Source organism: Sturnus vulgaris, chromosome 11 (genome assembly GCF_052056855.1).
Source record: "Sturnus vulgaris isolate bStuVul1 chromosome 11, bStuVul1.hap1, whole genome shotgun sequence".
Lineage (NCBI taxonomy): Eukaryota > Metazoa > Chordata > Aves > Passeriformes > Sturnidae > Sturnus > Sturnus vulgaris.
Window position 1 is genome coordinate 7119247 of NC_142253.1, and position 20378 is coordinate 7139624.

The 20378-nt window shown below is 44.4% G+C and overlaps 1 protein-coding gene across 14 annotated transcripts in view; it reads left to right on the top strand.

Moving 5' to 3' along the window:
• Positions 1-20378, top strand: part of CADPS (calcium dependent secretion activator) — a 204932-nt gene that overhangs the window by 54596 nt on the left and 129958 nt on the right. For all 14 annotated transcript variants that reach the window (XM_088171331.1, XM_088171332.1, XM_088171340.1 and 11 more), the window contains exons 4-5: positions 15442-15522; positions 19741-19977. In XM_088171331.1, coding sequence (XP_088027457.1) covers positions 15442-15522; positions 19741-19977 — 318 coding nt within the window. The remainder of the gene's footprint in view (positions 1-15441; positions 15523-19740; positions 19978-20378) is intronic.

The window sequence follows — 20378 nt, forward strand, 5'->3', positions numbered from 1 at the left end:
GGAGAGTTTTGCTAAATATATCTTCTATCTATATGCTATCTGTATATATATCTATATGCTATCTTCTTTTGTGACCTAGCAAAGTCCAAACTTGACAGGGAGGAAGCCTTTTGGGTGTTTAAAATGATAAAATTCTAATGGTTGTATTAATTGTTGTCTCATATTTCTTTGCAACATCAGTCATTTCTCATGTTGATATTTGTGCCAGTTTGTTGGAGAGCTCATGTTGTGCAACATTGGTGGAATCAGCTGCAGGCATGTGTTTGGCTGCCATTGCCAGGAGTCTCGTGCACCCACATGCAGAACTGGGACCAGGACTGACAAAATAGCTGTGAAACAGAGATGTTGTTCATGGAGAAATTATTGACACAATTATTTTATTAAGTCCCATGATGCCTGTTACGTCTGATGAGAATACCATTTGCCAAGCATAGCATTTTACTTTGTATTTTAAAATCACATGAAAACACAGTGCTCTTTATTTCTGATGCAGAGTGTGATATCAGCAACAGTTCCTCATCATGGTACTCACCATCCCCTCATAACCTGAAGTCTTATTCCCTTCCCATGTATATCCAAATTCTTACTGTCAACACAGGCAGATAATGATAAGACCGTGGCAGGGGGAGGGAGGAGCAATTTTAACGTAAAAGAAGAGAGGATTAGATTAGGTATTAGGAAGAAATTCTTAACTGTGGGAGTGGTGACACAGTAACACAAGTTGCCCAGAGAAGCTGTGGATGCCCCCGTTGCTGAAGTTTTCAAGGCCAGGTCGAATGGAGTTTAGGACAATCTGGTCTAGTGGAAGGTATCCCTGCCCATGGCAGGGTTGTAAAAAGATGGCTTTATGTTGCCTTTCAACCCAAATCACTCTATGATTCTACATTTCTGTGAAAAATGTAAAATATCAAGTAGTCACTTTCATTCCCCTTCTAACTCTGCTCTTCATTGACCTTTCTGTTTGTAGATTTTCCTTTATTTGCCTATTTTCTCCGTAAGAATGGATTTTGGCTGGGAATAGTCATGCTCAGATTGTTAGGTATCAGTTGAGTGTAAATAAGCTGAAGGAGCTGTGGCTGCCACTGTCAAAATGATTTCAAAATAACTTTGTGTGGGAAAGTGGTGGTCAGGTCAGACAAGAGAAGTGGTTTGGGTCTGCTTGAGGGGAATGGAGTTAGAGAGGATAATGCCAGTTAGATTAATAGGAGAGCAATGCACTCCTAAATACTGGCTTATATGTTGTCAGAGATCTTTCATGTTACAGTGGCCCCCTCCTGAGTGTGCAGCAGCAGTATTTGAGAAATATGTTTCCTATTAACATCTGCAGTATTTGAGATGAGCACGGATTTCTTTGAGGTTGATACAACAGCTTTCCTCTGGGAGCTCCGTGCTCACAGCATGGTCCTTAGCAAAGCAAGAGGAGAAAACTGGATACTGTTTTTGCTCCTGGTTTGGCTCATTGATGAGCTGCTGTTCTCCCCAGGGGTACCAGCTGCAGCCCTGCTGCTCCCCCAGCCCTGCCTGCTCAGTGCTGGGAGGTGACTCTGCTCCTTTCAGTGCAGTCCTTTGCCCAGCTGTGTAACTCCTGATCCTCTTTATTAACAGTCAACGTAGGCAATTATTCAGGGTCACTGATTGGCCAATTTGTTCTGGCTTTATGTATGGCAACTGCAAAACAGCTGAGGATGTCTGGCAGGCAATAGAAGTTTTATTTGTCAATTAAAATAGCAAAATATATGTTCAATGGGATAATTTGGATCATTACACTTTCCTATCATAATGCCAGTTGCAGTTTCATCCATTATATGGATAAAAACATAGGCAGCATCAATTAAAAAAAATCTATTTCTATCCTAAATATATATGTAGAAACGCTGACATTGTAACATCAGAGTATGAGCCTGATCTGAGCTTTGTCATTAGTGATCTTGGGAAAACTTGATGTGTTTCAATATAAGAGTGGTGATGATGACAATCAAAATACATTTTGTTTAACCAGATCAGTGGTTATCACCATCATGTGAAGCACCATGTGAACCACTGCAAGCCAGGAACTCCCCCTGGGATCCCTGTCCTGTATTTCGTCTCATCTGCACTCGGGGTAACAATAGAGCAGGGGATGCTGGAGGGAAGGGCAGGACAGGAGGCACATCTGTCTCTCTAAGTCATCCTGCCTACTAGCATGCCACAGCAGAAGAGAATCTCTCTCTCCACTGTTGCCTGAATTTACTCTATGCCAGATATCAGTCAAAAGTAAATCTCTCCTGTTCAAAGACAAAGAATTCATAATAATCTTTAAAACTCTCCCTGTGCAGAGGCTGCTGGGAAGAGGTGTGCCAGGGTGCTGGGGAGCAGAGGAAAAGAAAAATGGGTCAAATAAAATTCTGCTGAGAAAGGAGTAAATGCTCACTGATAGCATGAAATCAGATGTAACTGTAAACTCTGCTGGACATGAATTGGCCTATGCCAGTGTGATCCCTGGAGAAGGGAAGGGCAGCTGACAGCAAGTAACAGCAAGGGATTGTCTCAGAAAAATTTGCCAAGCAAACCAGAGTTCAGCTTAGAATGGGAGCATTTCCTTTTGAAAGTGTCATTAGCTGTCTGCTGCAGGCTGCAATGATTCCTGCCTTAAGATGAAGCAAAACTCATCCTTCTGGTTCCTCTGGCAGTGATCTGTGTGGAGAGCTTTTCCAGCTGCTCTGGGATGCTCTGGAAAACCCTAGGGAGGGTGTGAAATGGATATGGATATGGGGCCAGTCCCACCTTGCTACAGCAGTTTTCCTGGCCTGTTTTCCAGAGTCTGAAACCACTGTGTACCCTTGCTTTTCTCAGGATGCAAGCCTGTAACCGTCAAGAGATCCTCTAGCAAAACTTAGAGGAAAATCAGCTTCTTTTTTTTTGTCTATACTCCCCCTTCTCTCCTTCTCTCCTTCTCTCCTTCTCTCCTTCTCTCCTTCTCTCCTTCTCTCCTTCTCTCCTTCTCTCCTTCTCTCCTTCTCTCCTTCTCTCCTTCTCTCCTTCTCTCCTTCTCTCCTTCTCTCCTTCTCTCCTTCTCTCCTTCTCTCCTTCTCTCCTTCTCTCCTTCTCTCCTTCTCTCCTTCTCTCCTTCTCTCCTTCTTTCCTTCTTTCCTTTTTCTTCTGCTTCAGGAGAGGCCCTGGAGAGAACTTAGAGGTAAACAAGCAATGAGGAAGTGCAAGCTGTCATAAATAGTGTTAAAAGAAGAGTCAGACCTGCAGTAAGGTAACAAGGTACCTGAGAAGCTGGTGACAGAGCTGTGAAAAGTTTTCAAAGCTTTTGTCTGATTGATGCCTTGTGGGCATCAGCTAAGGATTCTCAGGACATTGGTGGGCAAGGAGAACAGGATGCAGCCACAGTCTCAGTGGGTGTGCTGAGGTGTCCAGCCATGGTGCCAAGCCTTTGGCATGTGTGAAGGTACCCCAGGAAACATTGTGAGAAACTGTTGTCTTTCTATGGAGTGGCAAAAAAACCTCTCCTATATCCTAGTCTGGAATCTGTACTATAAAAATATGTTGGAAAGGTCTTGAGAGTTACGTGAAGGGATAAGGAAGAACTAAAAGTTTGACTCACCTGGGGAAATGGTCCAAGTAATTTGTTTGCAGGTGCATTGGAGCAATGTTTAACTGTCTGTGTACAGCAGCAGTAAAACTGGGATCAAAGCAGTCACTCCTGGCTGCCACTCACAGTCAGGGTTGGGAGAGCTGGGCCAAGGTTGTGACAGTCATTCTCTTACATGAAGGATACACTGGAACTTTTTCTATCAGATATGCTTAAGTTTAAATGGAAGGTTGGGCCTTAAAATAGCAACTGTATGCTGAATTTTTGCTAGGAATGTACAAGAGATTGCCCAGCAAGGGGAAAGTGGTTAATTTTGGGCTGGGAATCCATCCCATCATTGGGCAGGTTTTGGACACCATGAAAGTGTTACTGCTGAATATAGAATCAGTTATTTAACTGAACTTTGTCTAGGCTGGTTATTTCATTTTAGTGTGCAATGGAAGTTATGGTGGGCTCTGAAAAAGAGTCTTGCAGCCAGGAGGATTGGAGCTGTTCCCTGGCCACCTGCAGCCAAAAGCCTTTGCTGTGGAGCTGCCCATGCTAGGAAGCAGGGCTGGCATGCATGGAGCACTTGGTGCTGCATGGCAGTGAGGATGAGGTGGTGGCAGATGAGGGGGACACTGCTTTGCCAGATGAAGTTTGTTACAAATTCCCATCTGCTCATAAGCAGAAGCTATAAGGTTTGTGCTTGTACAAGTAATTATTTGTTATACATTTTTAAACATGAAATCTAGTCCAAATGGCAAATATTTTTAGTGTGTGTCATTGTGCAGTTAAGAAGGCTGCCAGCAGCATAAACCAGAATAACTCTGTGTGGTGATTGGGCTGAGATGGGATTTTCTGCTTTGCCCATTTTCTCCTCCCCACGCTTGGGTACTCATTCTCTCAGCTGGGATCCTGCTCTCATGAGCCAGCATCTTGCAGAGCCAGCTGCTTTGTCACCCTCTCCATTCATTTTACCTGTGATGGAAAGCACATCTGGCACAGCTGGGAGGTGTGTGGCTGGGTGTGAAAATGGCTCTGGAAAAAATGGGACAGGATTGCTGCTTTTTGTCCCGGGGAATATGGAACAGGCAATCTTACATCTCTTAATTTTCAGCAAATGCACACTGTGGAGTTAGCCTGCACATGGTTTATAACGTAGGCACATTTGGGCTGAATGAAGCATTTTTCCAGGTTTTTAAGGAATTGGTTGAAATTTTTTTCAGTTTTACCCTCCCTTCTAAATTCCACTAAAAAAATGAGTGGGAGAATGGTTTTAAGATGGATCTAGGCATTTTAGAAACAGGACAGCTTAGGTTTTTAAGGTTGCGTAAAAATGTAGGGAGGAAAACTGTCTGAAGATGAATGCTTTTTGACAGGGTGGGATCTGTTGTGGGTTTTGCTCAGCCTGTGAGCCAAATGATTTTGTTATTCCCTCAGCTCTCATACAAGGTCACAGCATAAACCTCAGTTGATTCCTTTGCACCTGCAAAGCAGCACAGGCAGCTACCAGAGCATTTCCCAGCTTTGCTGGTTCCCAGCAAGAGCTCCCTTCTTTTTGTCCACCTGTCTTAACAGCTTTCTCAGCATTTGGGCTGTCCTGTCAGAGCCTGCTTTTCTCTGTTGTTTTTCCGTATAACTCCCCTGGAGAAAGAGAGGGATGCAGAGGGTATGCAGCAGGGACAGCAATCTGACCCCATGGGTTGCACAAATGCGTTATTTTTTTTCTAGTGCCCTGAACACTGCTCTCCTACCCTTTATTTCCATAAATCTTTGATTAATAATAAGAAAGAGAGTGGAAGAGTTTCAGCTGTAGGTTCCATATGTGTCTGTTCCTGTGGGTTTATTGCTGGTAACATCTGGTGGTACCTTCATTAGAAGTAAGAGGGTGGTTCTAGCAGTGCAATTTTGACCAGGTTACAGAGCAGAATGCAAAAAAAAAAAAACAAAAAAAGCTGATTTCCATGAGAATGCTTCATGCTTTTTCCTAATTTCTAAAAAGAACTGCAGCAGTTGGCTGGGATGAACAGGTGCTATTGCTGCAGACCTGCAGTCATGGTTGCACTCTGCCTTACATCTGGATTCCAGCTGTATATTTTGCACTACTCTCTTACATGTCTTTTTTTTTTGCATGTAAAGGGCATTATCCTCAGTGAAAGCTTAAAGGGAAGCTTGAAGGCAGACTCAGATGAAATGGGATCAGAGAGCAGGTTATCACCTTATTTTTTCAGAATGCTGCCACGCAGAAAGCACCGAGGGACTTCAACAATAGCAGAGACTGTAATGCCATACTCTCTGAGTGTCCAGTATATTTTCCCTAACTCTCTAAGCAAAAGCCTTGTGCCCTGCTAACAGTTTCAAAGGAAAGAGGTCATGCCTTGGTGAATGTAGTTTGAAATAAACCACATTTTCTCAGAAAGCAGGAGATGACTGTTTCTGGCAGAGGAGCTGTCTGGAAGTGCAGCTACACTGGGGCCTGACTCATAACCCAGCACATATCCCATCCTTAAATCCATAATTTTTTGTTCATGGAAGTCTGCTGCAAAGGATTGTGCCATCTCTGCTGGCATCCCAGCCCTCTCCTTCAGGCTGCCCGTGGGGTTCAAGGGTGGTGGGTGCTGCTTCCACTTCTCCAGCTGTGTTGTATCCTGGCATGTGCCAAGGCTGAGGTAGTCCAGCCTGGGTGAGGATGGATGTGTCAGGCAATTAGTGTTCTAATTGGCTTTAAATGCAAAAACTAATTAGTGAAGCAATGTGAAAAAGAGCTCTCCACCCACTGGGGATGGAAAAGCTCTGTCTGGAAGTTCTATCCCTACTGAGCTCTAGGGGAAGATGATTGAGAGGCAGTGGGTGAAGCCCAGAGTGAGACAGGAGGAAAGCTGATGTTGGTGCTGTCATGAACACAGTGCTCAGGTGTGGGAGGAGCAGGGATAGCCTTGGCTGGAGGAATAGGGTGGACAGACAGAAACCTGGGGGTGGTGGGCAGATGGGAACCTCGTCCCTCTGCTCCAGCTGGAGCAGGTTGTAGGCAAACAGCTCTCCTGCACAGGCTGGGACAGCAGAGCAGCTTGAAAGCCTCAGATAATAATATTTCACATGAAGAAGGCTGTTAATGACAGGGGATGTGATTGACTGCCTTTTTCGGTTGCTGCTGTATTAGCTGTACTTAAATCAGCTTACATTAACTGCAGTTATATTTAATGTTCTCTGTCTACATGGCTGAATTTTTAGATTGTTAATTTTCAATTGCAAATTGTTTAATTATGTCTGAACTTTTCATAAATATTTGGAACGTGAGTTAATATTTTCTATTACATGCGATACATGGTCTGGAAAAAAATAATTGTTCTTAGTGCTTGAGTCTGGCAGTGTCCTCAAAGCCTTGATGCTCTCTTATCTGCAGTTTCTTGCCTTCACAGCTGATGTGTCAGAAATTGAGGTCTGTAGCTGGTGCTGCGTGTGTGTTATGGTCAGGAAAGCCATTTAGGATTCCTTTGGCTCTCTGACAAGAAGAAAAGGAAATGTTTGTTGTCCACAGTGTGGTAAATGGTGAAGTCTGGAGGCTTGTGACACTACATGTGTGTATGATTGCAGCGGGCCCAGAGCCTGCTCTGAACATCAACATGAGATCTGGAAGGCAATGGTTATTAAGACTAGGAGGAATATTGTGTAGATGGTTTGTCCCCACCAGTAAGGGGACAAGGGTGGTGCATCCCATGGGAGAACTTGCCTCACTTGCTAAGCTCTCCCCACACATGGTACCTTGTGCTGTATTCCCCCTCACAACTTACAGACTCACTGCTTTTAAAAGCATCATTTTTACTGCCTGTGTTTGTTTCTTCATAGCTATGCCTTTGCTGCTTTTCTGTGTCTCCTTCAATTCTTCTCACATCCTTGATCCTTAATGCAGGTGCCAGAGCATCTCGCAAGGGTATTATGTGAGGTTAGATCCCACATGACAGCTCTCAGCTCCTTCTCAGAGATGCCAGACATCCATTTTGTGCCACTGGTTCTTCAGGAGCAGAATAGGTCCTGTTGGAGGGGATCAGGCAGTAAGAGAGGTAGCAGATGTTCCCAATTAGTGAAGCTAGGATTCCACTCCATATTTCTTGTGATTTTTTTTTTCTTCATATTGTTTAATGCTAATTATTTTTAAAAGAGGTGGCTTTTCTGAAATGTGATGGTAGATTAGATAGGATTGATTATGACTACAGATTGATGTTGCTTCTGTTCAAAACCAGGAAATTCTCTCTGAGGTAAACTTCTCTGAAACCTTTGAATGACTCAGAGCACAGATGTTTGGGCACTGCTCTAAGAAAAGTGAGGAATTGACCTTTTAATTAGCATAATATAGGAATTTAACATAGCAATACTGATTGCTTATTAATCATTTATATTTGTTGTTATGTATTGATCAAAGGGACTTAGAGATGTGATGTTTCTGCTCTGGATTTTGATAAGCTGATACCTATTAGTGAGCAGCATATTAGGTGCAAGTCAGAGGGATTAAAATAGCTGCATTTGCAGTGGAAGGCAGTTCCCTTCCAGTTCTCTGTTGCTGTAGGAAGGGGGTCTGATGGTGACCTATACAGAGACTTCTGGAGAAGTGTGATCCTACTCACAGATGAGACCAGCAGCTTCAACTCCCACCTCCACAATAGGATGCCATCCACTGAGAACATGTAGCCACCTCTTTCTGTGCTGGAAATCTGCTGCCTGGAGGTTTAATTCTCCTGTCTGCTTTCTCCTCTTATGGGAAAGTTTGCTGCATTAAACCAGTGTGAAAGACATCAGCCTGTTCAGGAGGTTGGTCTCTTTAGATCTCTGACTGTGATAAATCTAAACTTCACAAATACAAAAAGAAACTGTAATGAGGAGGAATGCAATCTTTGCTGTCCTACTTCTTGAAAAAGTGGGAGCCATAAACTCTACATTCCCTCTCCCTTGTTTTCTGCTGGTTTAGCATATAATAGAACAAAACGCTGCTGTTTCACAGCCAGTTTCTGCTTTGCCAGTTTTTTGCTCAGAGCTTTCTTCAGAAAAACAATTATTGCATAGACACCACTGGAGATGTTCCCATCTTATTCCGTCACATTAATCCTGCTGAATGTCAGGGTACTGCAGCTTTGCTGGAGTAGGTCCTCATGCAACTTCCTTTAGCTCCAAAAGCCAAAGCCCATTTTGAATTAAGTGATAAATGTGTCTATAATTAAGCTTTTAATCAAAGATGAGGATTTGAGGATATGTAGATCCTTCTTCCATGATGGATTGGGATGAATTAATTACAACCAATTCTAGCTGTAAAACTTACTTAGAACTCAACAGTAGTTTATTGCCATATTTAGGAAATTCAGGTGATTTTCTTTGCATTAACTGATGTGAAATTCAGCATATGATAAGGAAACACAGGCAAGTTGAATGTAGTGATGTACCTCAGGCAGCATCAACCAGCCAGTGCTCCAGTTTCTTTCCTGGTGCCATAGCTCAGCGTATGCTGCCTGCACACCTCTGAGCATCCTTATGCAATGCCATAAGAAGATGGCATTAAGGCATGCTCAGAGGTCAGAGCCTCTGGACAGCTTTGGTTTTCAATCCCTTTCAGTGTCGTACACCTTGCACGGATGATCTTGCAGAGGGATTTGCAGGGTTCAAAAGTTCTCTGGCCACAGATGGAAAGGACGTGCCTTCTGAGTGGATGTGCTCTGCCATCCGTTTTCGTAACAGCTTGCAAAACATTTGCAAAGACAGGCAGCACTTTTTTCTTCCCCTTCCTTTTTTGCTGAATCTGGTTTCTCATTTCCTTTGATTTATCATTGCACATAAATCTGGAGGTATCTTTGCACAACCTGCAGGAAAGATGCATGCTGAGTTTGCTTGTCTCAGCTTTCCTCAGCCCCATGGTGCAGCCTTGCAAAGCTGTGGAGAGGTGTGGTAGTAGGCAGGTTGGGAATTGAGAGGGCATGGAGAAATATCATCTTTTCCTGCACAGGATCCATGCCTGGCACCTGCCTGCCCTTGCCATGGCACGAGCTCTTGCTGGGTGATCCATCAGCACTCTGCAGATGAGCAGTGAATACACATGGGTGCTGCCACCAGAGCTGCTCTGGTGGAAAATCGTCTCAGTTCATGGGATAAACAGCTATATAAGACAGCACTCAGACCATGGTGAATCCAAGGGTCGACCTCTTGACCTCACTGGGTGTAGCAGGCACGGTCCCACCATCCACAGGCAGATGTAATGGGTGAGCACCTGGTGGCTGCTGAGGCACAGAGATGTGTTGGAGCACTGAGATTCACACTGCGGCACAGAGATGCTGCTCTACATCCCAGGGAATATTTTCACCAATGAATCTAGTGCAACCCTAAACTTTGTGAAATGAGATTTCTCTTTGAGAGAATCATCAGCCCTTACTGAATTATCCATGTCTTTTCTATTGTTTTAAACCACCCTCCCAGGACCCCCTGAGTACTCTCATGCAGAAGGTGTTCATTAGGTAACCTAGGAGTTTGCTGAGATAGCAGGAGCCAGGACCTATCCACAGTAAACAGCAACTGTGCTGCCGTACTGAATTATTATGGAAATGACTGAATCCCTGCAGCATAGCCTGTCTTACCTACACATGAACAAAATAAGGTAATCTCCTCCCCAGGGAAGGGGGTATGTCACATCCAGGGGGTGCTGGAACCCTGGGGTTGTGTGAGGAGCTAGCAATGGCAGGAGGGAAATGAAAATTTTGGTGAGGTAATAGGCACAGGTTCCTTGACTTAAGGGGAACTTTACATTGTACTGGAAGATTCTGCATGACTGAACCTAAACGACTGATTTGGGGAGCTCTGACTGGCCAGAGGAGAGGTAGTCTTAAACATCCCTGCTGTGCAGTGGCATGGGAGATCAGTCCCCTGGAATGTCGGGGGATCATGTGTCACTGCAATCCTAAAGACTCCATGTTCTGTAGGTACTTCCAGGTGTTTCAAAATCCGCTCTGGAACTGCAGAAGTGAGAGTTTTTGCATCCACAGTTGGGCCATGCAAATGCTGCCGTGGTTGCTGATGCAGGGAGGTGCCTAACATGGGGAAGCTGTCCTTGCTTCCTCCTCCTTGCTCTTGTTTCAGATCCCAAGGCAGCCAGCAGTCTGTGGGTCGCAGTTTGCTGCTCAGAGGGTGAGCATGTTCCCCAGGACATTAGTGACCTACCCTTCTGAGGCAGCTCAGCGACATTGATGTTCCCAGTTTAAAGGGAAGTCAGAATCCCACCTGCAGCTGAAGAGGGAATGTTGAGATCTTCCTCTACTTTCTGCTTCAGGCTTGTTGGAAGAGGTTGGGGCCTTGAGCACCAGACTGCTGCCATCCCACTGCCTTTGGCTGCTTGTAGAGAGGATGTTCACCATTAATGGGAAAGGATGCTGCAGAGCAGTCTGTGACATTGACATGGAGCATATGTGTGGCACATGGTGCCACTGTGTCCTGCCTCATTGCACTTTATCCAAAAACAGCAGCTTTATGGTAAGAAACCAAGGGCATCCCTGCAATGAGTCACTTCGGGGGCCATGTTTCTTTCAGCTGGAAGACTCCATGATGCTAATGCCACATGTTGTGAGTACTCCTGGACTGATAGATTAATTATTAATTGATGTGGCTTATGAATTTTTCAGTGTTTTCTCACACTGTGCATCACAAAGTGAAACCACCTTTTATGAAACAAAGATCTCTCCTAAAGCCCTACATCAAAGCTGCAAAATTGTCACTCATTTTGTGATCTTGTTCAGCCTTCACCATGAGCATGTTTGCTTTGAAATACTTAATCAACCTTTTGGTGAGCTACAGGGTTCCTGGCATGTTAAAGGATGAGTGCCTTGAAACTTTCTCTTTGAGGCATTTGGCACCTCTAGCCATGCACGGCACATGCATTTGGCTGCACTAATTATTTTGGGAGGAGTGAAGCCAGGTTTAGGAAGAATATGAGTGGGTCATGGCTTTTGTCTTAGTCCTCCAGCTATGGAAAATAATTAACAAAATGGCATTTTCAGACTCCCCCAGCTTGCATGGTGGTGTGCTGGATACAGGGATAGAGAAAATTAATGTTTGAGATCACTGAGAGTGCCTCCAGCCGAGATAGTCCCTGCTTGGCAGCAGTCCACCTGATCACCTACTCCTGGGTGCCAATACTGCTGGGGAGAAAAACCAATGCAGCAATAGCTGAGGATTCGGAGAGACCTGGACTTAGTGCTTTCTATTCCAGAAGAATAAAAGCCACGTGTGTTTTCACTCCCAGTGCAGCATAAAGCAGGTTGCTGCAGCTCAGCATTTGCACTGCCAGAGCATTTAAAATGTATTTTTCCAGAACCCCATTGCAAATGGCTGGTCCTGTGCAGGAGCATGTGCCATGGGAGGGCCACTGGATCCACCTCCACACTGTAACCTCTCCCACAGGAGGGGAGATGCCCTGGGACAGGCCCCAGTTATGCTTCAGGAACGGGCTTGTTGTGACATCTGCTGCCTTTCCTGGGAAGCAGGAATCAGCATTAGCAGTGGTTGGCAGGGAGGGATTAAGCTGTTAAATGATCCTGGTGGTTTCTGGCTGGTGCTGATGGCAGTTACACCAATGATACCTGTCACATCCACGGTGTAAACGCCAGGCATTGAAGGTTGGATCTGTTTGTTGCATCCTGTGATTACAAACCCTCTTAGCTTACAATGATGTTATTTCATTATAAACCCTTGTTGTTTACAACAACGTTATTCCCAGCAGAGCTGAGCTCAGGGCGTGGGTTTAGCTCCTGTGCCGTTTCACTCCCTGTGTCTGTTGAGACTGTGCCTCATTAATCCGTGTTTGGTGGAACAGACAGATCCACCGTGCTCTTACCAACCAGCAAGGGCTGTGTACAGCGTGTCATTTGTGCCACCAGCATCGTCCCCAGGCTGGGAGCCCTCTCACTGTGGCGATGGCAAGAGAGCTGTGCCCTGCTCAGTCCCCAGGCAGGTGGGTGGATCTGAGGTGTGAATCTGAACCAAAGTGTTTTGTGCACAACAAAGAAGGAAAGAGGAGGGCAGCCTGGGCTGCCCACGTGGCTATTTGGGAGCCATGGCAGCAATTGTAAATGGTTTGGCTTTAAGCTGTGATAAACTGAAGCTGGAGTTTTCAATAAAAACACTTCAAATAAAACATTTGGACTCCAAAAGAATGGGGGTTTAAAATCCCCTTATACCATTCATCCTTGCACTGCCTTTGTCATTTCCTGGTATAAGTAGAAGTGGGCCTGGGCTCTTGGCTTTAAAAACTCAAGCTGGGTGATGTGTGGGTGATCTCTGATGCAGCAAACACTTTAGATGTGGGTTTGGTAGGTGCCTGTGCATCTTGTTGAAGATCTTATAGGCTAATTAGTCTGGTTGGTTTCTGTCTGCTTCTGCCCTTCAAAGATGTAGAGGGATTATCTTCCATCCTTTCATGATACAGGAAGAAAATTCTCTGTGAGTTTTTTTCACGGGGGTGGAAGTAAGGTATTGCTTTTGCAGGCCAGCAACTGGTTCTTACTGGCAAGCAAAACTGTCAGACTCTCATGAGGAATGTTTTAAACCCATTTCTCTTATTAACTAGTGCCCACTAAAGATTATTCCTTATTAAGAGTTTATATGTCAAAAACCCATCTTCTTGCAAGGTCTTTTTCTTGGACTTGAACCCTCATCAGAGGTTAGACACCTGCCCTGCAATGCCTGAAGTGATAGGCTGGCTGCAGTGCTGATCAGTTTTGGGTTCCACTTAAAACCCAACCTACATATAGTTTTTAATTTTTATTCTTTTACTTTAGCAACTGTTACACCAAGGTAGATGATCTCTGCAGGGCAGGCAGAGAGAACTAATGTGGTTGCAGGTAGATGTATGAAAACATCTAATTTACCAGCAGGCAGTTGGGTAATGATCAGTTGAGAATTACGAATTATGTAAATCATGTATTTGTGGCATGCTGCTGAAGAAAAGCCTAGTGCATTTGACAAATCATGTATATACTGAAATCTATAATACTTTTCACATTTAATTGACTGGGGCAACCTTATGATTTATATCTTTGCTTTATTCACAGCACACCCATAACATAGTCATAATGCAGAACGAAACTAATTCATTTTCTCTTTGACTTTTTAAATCATTTATGTATTTGGCTGTCAAGTACTTGAATATAAAGTGGGCATGCATATGGCAGATAATAAATAGCTGATTCTCTAGTTAAAAAATTGAGTTTTAACGATATTAAGGTCTGTGTTGCCTTACTTGGTCTTGCTTAGATGGTGTGCCTCACATTTGCACCTTGCCTTATTTCACAAGCAAAGTATATTTTATGGTTACCAGCATTACTCTCTTAATGGCCCTATATAGTGTTATGGCTGTGTAAAATGTACTCTGCTTGCTCTGATGGCAGCAGGAGTCTTTGCCAAGCACAGGAGCCTTTCCCAGGCATAGGAGGAGACAGTGGCTGTGCTGTTGGGCTGCTGCTTTTAGTCACAAGAGATCTGCTGGAAGGTGCCAGGAGGACAGGCAGGGGCTGTCTCGTTAGTACCATTCTGTAGACAACAAGAAGAAAATGTTATTTTGGCTACTACCGACGAGGATTGCTTTCACAAAGATCAGGTTTTGTCATGGAGCTAACGTGCAGAATCATTGAAAATACAGCCTAGAAAGATTTTTTTGTTTCTTTTAAATACCAGGATACTTGGCTTGGCATCACTGCCTAATCTTGGGAAGCACAGCCCTGGAAAGCAATAGCTTACCCAGTCAGCCACAGAGACTGCCTAGGCTGCTTGTAGAAAAATATTCTGCAGTCAGATCTTTCCTTGACACCTGTAGCATCACTGGAAAACATCTGCACAATCAAGATAGTGCAGAAAGCGTGAGGCAGTTTGTTGGCTCGTTATCATACTGTAGAATCAACCCTCCTCAACAGCAGCATCCTCAGTTTCTAAATTTAGCTCCTGAGTTATTTTGGGTAGTGTGTGATTAACCTCAATTACTATAGCTCAGATAGAATTCAAATAATGCCTCCTCTTTCAGAATTACAAAGAAATGGAAATCTGGGTCTGTACCTTTAATGAAGCAGCTCCGAGAGGAGCTTCCACACTGGTGCAGGACACTTGTGTGGTACATTTGTTCATGGAGAAATTAACAGGAGCAGCTGATCCTGAAAGGTGCTGATAATCCATGGCTCTCTACTGGTGCTGGGATCAGGAATATAAAGATGAACCACAGCAGCAGGTTACATCGTGCAGCTTGTGTGAATGAAACCATTGAAGCTTCAATGGATTTGGATCACAATCACTTTGTAGGTTTCCTGAATTCAATCCGTAACAAAGGCTTTCAAAAGCTAATCAAAAAATACACTTTCCATCAATCTCAGCCATAGTCAGTGATGGCTCTCTGGAAAATCAGTGGTGAAGCAGTGTGCAGAAATAACACCTGCACCTGTGCAGATCTGCACAAGCGTGTGTGGGAGCAGCGAGGCGAGGAATGTGCAGACAGACGAGGAGATGCTGTGGAAGGTGATGGGTCAGGGGCAACGTGGTGAGCACCAACAGATGAGCTCATCATTCATCAGGCTGAGAATCAGAACTTCTGTCATCACTGTAGCTATAACTTTGCAGATTACACTGCACCAGACCGCCTCAGGGGGAGGATGCTCAGCCCCAGGAGCAGCAGGGCAGGATCAAAAGCTGTCTGTCTTGGATTGGTGAACATTGTGTTTGACCTTTGTGGGAGCTTCTGTACCAGAATGTGGCCTCTCACCACTCACTCTATCAACAATGTAACACATCCTGAAGAACTGAACTACTCCTAAGGGTAGTAGTTGCACTGGTTAATTTTTCACCTTGATTTGCCTTTTGTTTTTATACAGCTGGACAACCCTGATGAGCAAGCAGCGCAGATCAGACGCGAGTTAGATGGACGTCTCCAAATGGCAGAACAAATTGCCAAGGTAAAAAAAAAAAATACTGTTATTAATAACCTCTTAATTTAGGAGTATACAAGGAGTTGGATGCAGCCCCCAGGTCCTATCATTCTCTTACGAGTTTCTTCTTACAATAATTACCAGTTAAAAATGATCAGATTTTTAGCTGCAAACAAAACAAGATGAAGCTTGTTGTAATGTGCATTTCTTGGAATGTCCTGATGAACTGGGGCAGTTTAGGTTCCTGAAAAATCCCTTGTGAATCCTCAGAGGTGTCACATTTCTATGCTAGACAATAAGGTGGATGATGGTGTGTAAAAAAGGAGCCAGGAGAAGTCCTAGTGAGATTTGTGTTGTTTGCTGGGGTGATGGGAGCCACAATTTCCTGCCTATAGGTAAATGCTGCCTCAATAAAGGTCCTTCAGATGTATAAGTTCAAAGTCCCAAATAAGTTCACTCTGTGCATGACAGCAATCAGGCCATCATTGCCCCCTGCAGGCATTGCTGCTGTTTGGAGCAGTAGGCACAGGACCTCCAAACAGCTTTGATAACCAAGCACTCAGCTAATCTCCCTAGAGACCCTTCTGTAAGGAGCCATCTCCCTGGGACCAAATCACACCTTCACACAGTGAAGATTCATGTGGCCTCCAGTGGACCATAGATGATGGAGAAGATCCTGTTGACATCAGTATGGCTGAGTTTTATCCTTGCCTCTAATCAGATGCTCTGAGTCACTGATAAAGCCCTAATGGGACTGAAGTCATTTGGAATGATCAACCTGGCTGTTCTTGATAATCAAGAAACCATTACTACAAGGCCAAAAAAAAAAATCTAATCAGAGAGACAAGCTCAGTCTAAGGGCCTGCCTTTCAACAGCAGCTCTCCCAGCATTGAGCTGGGCCCAAATTAGTATTTTTTTATAAGGAAGGTAATATCAGAGCTGTTTACAACCACACTGATATGCCTGGATGTGAAAAGCAGAGCATAGTGATTTATAGTCAAGCATTAACAATGGTGCTGGTGAAGCCTGAACAGCTCCTCCTCACTAACACCTCTGTTAAACATCTGCTGCTGTTTCCTCTTTGGGGATATAGGCTCTGGTTTTCCCCACTTCACTGATAAAATTAGTGAGATGGCCAAGGACCACATGGCCAATCAATGGTGCATCAAAACAGCAAACTGACTGTAGCTCTTTTGTTCAGCATTTGGCCCTTTGCCACTTCATTCTTGTCAAGAAAACCTACAGTATTTATTTGCAGTGAAATGTAAGCCTCTGCACTGAGTGTGGCTGCTCTGGTTCTGAGATGGGTAGCCAGGCCCTGAGTGCCAGGAAAAGATTGCCTGGTTTTGTTATTTCATTTTCTCTTTATGGCACGTAGAACAATAATATGCATGATTCAGTAGCAGCCAGCAGAAGCTGCAGCTTCATGAATTATTTTATTGCAAATGAGAATTTTCCATTTTCATTCTTCCCCCAAGGATGCTGAAAACAAACCATGACACTGCTGGCCATCCGAGAGAGAGTTGGGGGAAACTCCTCAACATAACCTGACACAGCTCTGCAGAATTCAACCTTCAAAATACAACAGTGCAGCTTGGAGGGTGGTTTAGAGTAAAAGGGACTTACTGCGTTCCAGTTGGCAGATAGGGATGCTTAATCTTCATCACGGTACTGCAGCAGACTTTCTCTTCAGAATGTCAGGTTCTGCTAGCATCTGCCTGTGAGAAACCTTGTTCTTTCAGATCCATGAATACTGTATTTTGGAGGCATCCAAATGACCTTTTGAATCCTTTTCTGTAGCCTCCTTTCTGGGCAAGGCTGCTTTCCCTGTAAAAGAGGGCAGGTTCACAATTCAGCTCAGTGAAAGGATAGCATTTCCATTTTTATCTCCAGTTTGCAGCTTTTAATACAGATTTGCTGCACAGAGAGGCTTACAGTGCTTGTGAAAACAGCACTGAGGTGTCTGTCTTGGAGATTCCATGCTTGAGGCAAATTAATGCCTCGTTGATAAATTAAGAAATTCACACTAGGACATTTGCATTTCAGAAGCAGCAAAGGCTGTGGAGTCTTACGGGACCTGCAAGGTTTTGTCTGAGCTGTTGTGTGACCTTGAACAAGTCACTGTTCGTGCCAGCTTTCCTGCCTCTGCATACCAGGACACAGCTCTGGGTCTTTTTGCCTTCCCATGTGCCCAGGGGAGTGCAGCTCAGTGCACTACTAGGCAAGGTCCCCCACTGAGCCTGACTCCATCAAAGCACATCAGCCCAGCCTTGGAGCCAGGTGGCTTGAGGATCATGCTCTGTGGCAAGCAGATGTTTTAAATGATGGATGAATCTGGACAGGCTTTTCAGTCTGTGTGTTGTACTTTTCCAGCAGCTAAATAGAGCAGCATTACAGCTGAGAGCTTAGTGATGCCAAGGCAGACGTATATTTTTCTCTGCAGTAGCAAGTGCTCTGCTGTCCTGTGGTGCCTTTTCCCTCTCCCAGTCACCTGGCCTCAAGGACAAGGAGGAGCACGTATAGGGGCAACTAAGGGACACCTTGTGGTGACACAAGAGTAGTATGGCTGGCTGAGGCTGGACCCACTCTGTTCCAGCATGCTGGGCAGGTCATTCCTCAGTATCTTAACTCTGCCTCTCTCCCTGTTCCTGATCCTCTCTCTGCTCCCAGTACGTGGGGAGGTGGCTAATGCCCTCCTTTGCTGTTGTCTGCAGCTCTAGATAGTGTTACTCCAGACTTCTCCCAGCTTTATCTCCAGTCTGATGGATGACTTGAGACCACATCTGCATCTCTGCGTTTCCAGCATCAGTTAAATAGTTTCAGTTAAACTGTTATGTATCACTTCAGACTACATTTTTAGCCTTAATACGAGAAGTTGCTGGTGGCACACAGTGAAATGTCTCAGTCCTTGCTGCACTGCTGAAGAGGTTTGTGAGGGCAGTGCCAAAATTGCAGTCCCTGGAGCAATGGATGACAGCAGAGTAAAAAAGCAATAATGTCTGAACATCATTGCTGCAGCAGTAGTTCTTAAAATCTACAAACCAGTTGCCTTTTTTTCTTTTCCTCTAGGGGTGACTTGCAACTTATATAATGCACAGACAATACAGGAGGCTGATTGGGTAGTTTATTTCACTTTAGATCTAATTTACATGAGGGAATTGCTTCCCAAGATTGATGCTGGAAACCGAGGACTATACTTCACTTGCTTAGTGTGAGTGCTGCTGTGAGCTCTGCTTGTAGTGGGTAAGATCTTGAGGACTGGTACAAAAACTAGTGCAGAGGAGAACTCTTTCAGCAGCCTGATGACAGTCTTGTAGAAGAAACATGACCTTGTTTTCTTTTGTAGCATACATTTTACAAATGGCTTTTTACAATGTTGTGAATTGCCACCAAGATTGTTTGCACGTCAGCCTCGTGTTCCCTGGCTGCAGATGCTGCCTCAGTGTCTTACACCTTGCACAGTGTCTCGTAACCCACTGAGAGACATTCAAATCCTGAGCAGATTCAGGCCATGGGAGGAGTTGTCAGAAGATGTAGGGCTCAGGCCGATGATGGGCAGCAGTTCAAAGCTGAGAACACACATTGGGGAACATCATATTTTGCTCTCACTGTCATCCTTGGTTTTAGAGTTTAAATTTCCTGTTGACAGTAAATAGCACTGGAGTCTCACAGTGAAAGGTTGTCTTCTTGGGGGGAGGCTCAGGCCTTGGCAAGTAGTGGAAAGGATGTTTTACTCCTTCTTCCAGTTAGGACCAAACATTCCTGCCCACACATGGCTGGTTTTCACTCTTTGGGCTCCTTTCACACCTAGAAACCTGATGAAACAACTGCTCAGAAGTGTTTTAAAAAGAGTTGGCACAACTGGGAGACTGGGAAATAAATTTCTTACTGTCAGCATCCTCTGAATCCTTAGTAAGTTGCCGTTGGTCACAAAGTTCAGTTGAGATCTGGCCTGGAGTATTTGTAATTGAGAATACATCCATGGGAAAAAGCCCATTTGCAGATAAAAAAAGTCGGTGAAATGCATGCAAGATACAGGAAAGCTGGACAAGTACCAAGTAGTAATTCTTTGAGAAAGTAGCAATAATGTTTCTACATTACTCAAGGGGAAGCTGTAATTTGTCATCTGGTTTGTAGGAGTTCCCTGCTCACAAACCTCTGCAGACGCTCTTGGGGGATTTTGCCACTGCAGGTTGTTGATTATCACAAACATTCATTCTGTTGTGTTTGTTTCCAAATCCAAGGAGCGCAAGTTTCCCAAGTTTGTGTCCAAAGAAATGGAGAACATGTACATTGAGGAGCTGAAGTCGTCTGTCAATCTCCTGATGGCAAACTTGGAGAGCATGCCTGTGTCTAAAGGAGGCTCTGAGTTCAAGCTGCAGAAGCTGAAACGTAGCCACAACACCTCAATAATTGACATGGGAGAGGAAAATGAGAACCAGCTTTCCAAGTCAGACGTCGTGTTGTCATTCTCCCTGGAGGTAAGCTACATGCACACAACAGTGTGCAGGGCTCATGGGAGTAAAAAGCACAGCAGCCAACTTCTGCTCTGTTCAGATTTAGGTTAGGTGGAGAGAGGTGAGTAGAAATCACTCTCTATTCGCTGGAAGCCTTCTGGTGTCTCACCACCTTGTTGGAACAATCTGTCATACGCGCTGTCTGGCATTTTGTGATGATGTATATAAAATGGCTTAGAAATCTGCATCATTAACTGATCTCTTCATGCAGTTTGCTACTGGGTGTAGGCCAGTAACCTTGAGCCTGTATTGTCCCCAAAACCACTACAATAATGCAGCACTAGAGGAGCTGCTGTATCTTCCTGCGAGAATTGCTTCCTCTTTGTAGAATTGTGAAAAATTCCTGGGGCTTGAATTCACCCAAC